Genomic DNA, 4,727 nt, shown 5'->3' on the forward strand with positions numbered 1-4,727 from the left:
AGGGGTACCTCTGCGGATGTGTATACTTTAACTTAGCTATTTCAATGAGGCATTTCAATGCTAAATTCTATGCTAATTCCTTTGTCAAGGGGTACCTCTGCGGATGTGTATACTTTAACTTAGCTATTTCAATGAGCCATTTCAATGCTAAATTCTATGCTAATTCCTTTGTCAAGGGGTACCTCTGCGGATGTGTATACTTTAACTTAGCTATTTCAATGAGCCATTTCAATGCTAAATTCTATGCTAATTCCTTTGTCAAGGGGTACCTCTGCGGATGTGTATACTTTAACTTAGCTATTTCAATGAGCCATTTCAATGCTAAATTCTATGCGAATTCCTTTGTCAAGGGGTACCTCTGCGGATGTGTATACTTTAACTTAGCTATTTCAATGAGCCATTTCAATGCTAAATTCTATGCTAATTCCTTTGTCAAGGGGTACCTCTGCGGATGTGTATACTTTAACTTAGCTATTTCAATGAGCCATTTCAATGCTAAATTCTATGCGAATTCCTTTGTCAAGGGGTACCTCTGCGGATGTGCATACTTTAACTTAGCTATTTCAATGAGCCATTTCAATGCTAAATTCTATGCTAATTCCTTTGTCAAGGGGTACCTCTGCGGATGTGTATACTTTAACTTAGCTATTTCAATGAGCCATTTCAATGCTAAATTCTATGCTAATTCCTTTGTCAAGGGGTACCTCTGCGGATGTGTATACTTTAACTTAGCTATTTCAATGAGCCATTTCAATGCTAAATTCTATGCTAATTCCTTTGTCAAGGGGTACCTCTGCGGATGTGTATACTTTAACTTAGCTATTTCAATGAGCCATTTCAATGCTAAATTCTATGCTAATTCCTTTGTCAAGGGGTACCTCTGCGGATGTGTATACTTTAACTTAGCTATTTCAATGAGGCATTTCAATGCTAAATTCTATGCTAATTCCTTTGTCAAGGGGTACCTCTTGCGGATGTGTATACTTTAACTTAGCTATTTCAATGAGCCATTTCAATGCTAAATTCTATGCTAATTCCTTTGTCAAGGCGTACCTCTGCGGATGTGTATACTTTAACTTAGCTATTTCAATGAGCGATTTCAATGCTAAATTCTATGCTAATTCCTTCGTCAAGGGGTACCTCTGCGGATGTGTATACTTTAACTTAGCTATTTCAATGAGCCATTTCAATGCTAAATTCTATGCTAATTCCTTTGTCAAGGGGTACCTCTGCGGATGTGTATACTTTAACTTAGCTATTTCAATGAGCGATTTCAATGCTAAATTCTATGCTAATTCCTTCGTCAAGGGGTACCTCTGCGGATGTGTATACTTTAACTTAGCTATTTCAATGAGCCATTTCAATGCTAAATTCTATGCTAATTCCTTTGTCAAGGGGTACCTCTGCGGATGTGTATACTTTAACTTAGCTATTTCAATGAGCCATTTCAATGCTAAATTATTTGCTAATTCCTTTGTCAAGGCGTTTTGTTTCTTCTCACACAGCTTAAAGGTCGTGATCTGAGCGTGGCTTTTTTCACTCCAGCGCTGTCCTTCCAGACAGTCTCGTCCCTTCACCTGATGAAGGCCGCTTGTGTTGTGGCCGAAACGTCGTGAGAATTTTGTTATTTTATTTTTTACCTACTTCGTGACTTTACCCAATAGAACCAAAGAGTAAGAAAAACATCTTGAAGTGACTACGTGTTGACTGTGCATATATGAACATTAGAATTGGGGTTTTCCCCCCTTTAACATCTGGCAACTCAAGCAGCCGTGTTCAGACGTTAAAAACCAACCAAACTGGAGCCTTTGATTTAAAGCTTTCGCGCCTGCACGGATTTATATTCTTGGTTCTTTCGGGTAAAGTCACCACCATGTACGCAGAAGAAGGGAAACAATAAGATAATAAAAAAAATATGAAACAATAAAATTCTCACGACGTTTCGACTGCGACACCAAGCAGCAATCATCATCAGGTGTGAAAACCAACAGCAAGAACAATTTGAAAAAAGTGGTGGGTTTTTTTGTTAACGTAAAAAATTTGAAAAAAGTGTCGGTTTTACTTTTATTACGTTAAAAATGTGAAAAAGGGGCGGTTTTTTACGTTAAAATTTTGAAAAAAGTGGCGTTTTTTTACGTTAAAAATTTAAAAAAGTGGCGGTTTTTTTACGTTAAAAATGTTGGAAAAAGTGGCGGTTATTTTAACGTAAAATTTTTGAAAAAAGTGGCGGTATTTTTAACGTAAAATTTTTTAAAAAAATTGGCGGTTTTTTACTTTAAAATGTGAAAAAAGTGGCGGTTTTTAACGTAAATTTTTTTTTAAAGTGGCGGGGTTTTTTTACATTAAAAATTTGAAAAAAGTGCCGTTTTTTTAACGTGAAAAATTTAAAAAGTGGCGGTTTTTTTACGTGAAAAATTTTGAAAAAAATTGGCGGTTTTTTACTTTAAAATGTGAAAAAAGTGGCGGTTTTTAACGTTAAATGTATTTTTTAAGTGGCGGGGTTTTTTTTACGTTAAAAATTTGAAAAAAGTGGCATTTTTTTACGTGAAAAATTTAAAAAGTGGCGGTTTTTTTACGTGAAAAATTTGAAAAAAGTGGCGTTTTTTTACGTTAAATTTTTTTTTAAAGTGGCGGTTTTTTTACGTAAAAAATTTGAAAAAAGTGGCGTTTTTTACGTTAAAAATTAAAAAAAAGTGGCGGTTTTTTTACGTCAAAATTTTTGAAAAAAGTGGCGGTTATTTTAACGTAAATTTTTTGAAAAAAGTGGCGGTATTTTTTACGTAAAAATTTTGAAAAAAATTGGCGGTTTTTTACGTAAAAAAACACCATTTTTTCAAATTGTTCTTGCTGTGGTTTTCACACCCTGATGATAATTGCTGCTTGGTGTTGCAATTTTATTGCTTTATAGATTTTTTATTATTTTATTGTTTCTCTTCTACGTGGTGGTGACTTTACCGAAAGAACCAAGGTCATAAACTGAAGCCTCTTGCAAGGAATCGCGTCTGGCCTTCTGACCACAAACACACACACACAAAAACACACACACACAATCTGTCAATGAATCTTCCGGTAAAGTCATCATCGTCATCGTCATCATCATCATCACGTCGGTCGGACGATAAAATAAATCGCGACGTTGGCTTTCCCACCCTGATGACGGACGCTGGTGTTGCGCCCGAAACGTCGTGATTTATTTTATTTTGATACCTCTCGTGAATTGTACCGACAAGCACCAAATTAGAACGGACTCGGAGAGAGCACGTGATGATGATGATGATGATGCGTTGCCCTTGAAAGTGATTGGTCCACACGAGCACGTGATGATGATGACGCGTTGCCTTTGAAACTGATTGGTCCACACGAGAGGCGAGTCTCAGAGAGGTGCACTGATTGGTCCACGCCAGCTCGCTCTGGTGTGGACCAATCGGATTCCCGTGATTCACCCCCCGCCCCCTCCCCCCCTCCCCTAGGGGACCCTGCCCCTTAGCCCCCCCCCCCCCGTCCACTGAGAGGCAGAAATAGAATCGACACCGACTCGCAAGCTGGAGGTGATGATGGTGATGGTGATGATGGTGATGATGGTGATGATGGTGATGATGGTGATGGTGGTGGTGATGATGGTGATGATGGTGATGGTGGTGATGGTGATGGTGGTGATGATGGTGATGATGGTGATGGTGGTGGTGATGATGGTGATGATGGTGATGGTGGTGATGGTGGTGGTGGTGGTGATGGTGGTGGTGGTGATGGTGGTGATGGTGGTGGTGATGGTGGTGGTGATGGTGGTGGTGATGGTGGTGATGGTGGTGGTGGTGATGGTGGTGATGGTGGTGGTGATGGTGGTGATGGTGGTGGTGATGGTGGTGGTGGTGGTGGTGATGATGGTGATGATGGTGATGGTGGTGGTGATGGTGGTGGTGGTGGTGGTGATGGTGGTGGTGATGGTGGTGGTGATGGTGGTGATGGTGGTGGTGATGGTGGTGATGGTGGTGGTGATGGTGGTGGTGATGGTGGTGATGGTGGTGGTGATGGTGGTGGTGATGATGGTGGTGGTAATGGTGGTGATGGTGATGATGGTGGTGATGGTGGTGATGATGGTGGTGGTGGTGGTGATGATGGTGGTGGTGATGGTGGTGGTGGTGATGGTGGTGGTGGTGATGGTGGTGGTGGTGATGGTGGTGGTGGTGATGATGATGATGGTGGTGGTGATGGTGGTGATGTCTGTGTGTAAGTGCTGCTACTAACAGCACTTGCCCCTACAGCCTGCTAGAGGCTACCTGGGGGATCTTTGTCTTTGTCTCAGGTCTCCGCAATGATTCTCACCAAGCGGGCCTCGTTCGATTTGTCGTCTGACACGGAGATGACGCGGCGATCCAAGGTACCAGCATCATCATCATCAGCAGCAGCAGCATCATCAGCAGCATCAGCAGCATCATCAGCAGCATCATCATCAGCATCATCATCATCAGCAGCATCAACAGCGGCGTCATCAGCAGCAGCATCATCATCATCAGCAGCAGCGTCATCATCATCAGCAGCAGCAGCATCAGCAGCAGCATCATCATCAGCAGCAGCATCAGCAGCATCATCAGCAGCATCATTATCAGCATCATCATCATCAGCAGCATCAGCAGCGGCGTCATCAGCAGCAGCATCATCATCAGCAGCAGCGTCATCATCAGCATCAGCAGCAGCATCAGCAGCATCATCAGCAGCAGCATCATCAG

The 4,727-nt window shown here is 41.7% G+C and overlaps 1 protein-coding gene across 1 annotated transcript in view; it reads left to right on the plus strand.

The window, feature by feature from the left end:
* Nucleotides 1–3,474: 3,474 nt before the first annotated feature.
* The window catches only part of LOC116957343 (solute carrier family 2, facilitated glucose transporter member 11-like), a 39,534-nt gene continuing 38,281 nt past the window's right edge, over nt 3,475–4,727 (plus strand). Inside the window, exons 1-2 of the mRNA XM_076055719.1 lie at nt 3,475–3,548; nt 4,263–4,378. Coding sequence (XP_075911834.1) covers nt 4,313–4,378 — 66 coding nt within the window. The 5' untranslated portion in view covers nt 3,475–3,548; nt 4,263–4,312. The remainder of the gene's footprint in view (nt 3,549–4,262; nt 4,379–4,727) is intronic.

Source organism: Petromyzon marinus, chromosome 72 (genome assembly GCF_048934315.1).
Source record: "Petromyzon marinus isolate PM22_M1 ecotype Great Lakes invasive population chromosome 72, UKy_Petmar_22M1.pri1.0, whole genome shotgun sequence".
NCBI lineage: Eukaryota > Metazoa > Chordata > Hyperoartia > Petromyzontiformes > Petromyzontidae > Petromyzon > Petromyzon marinus.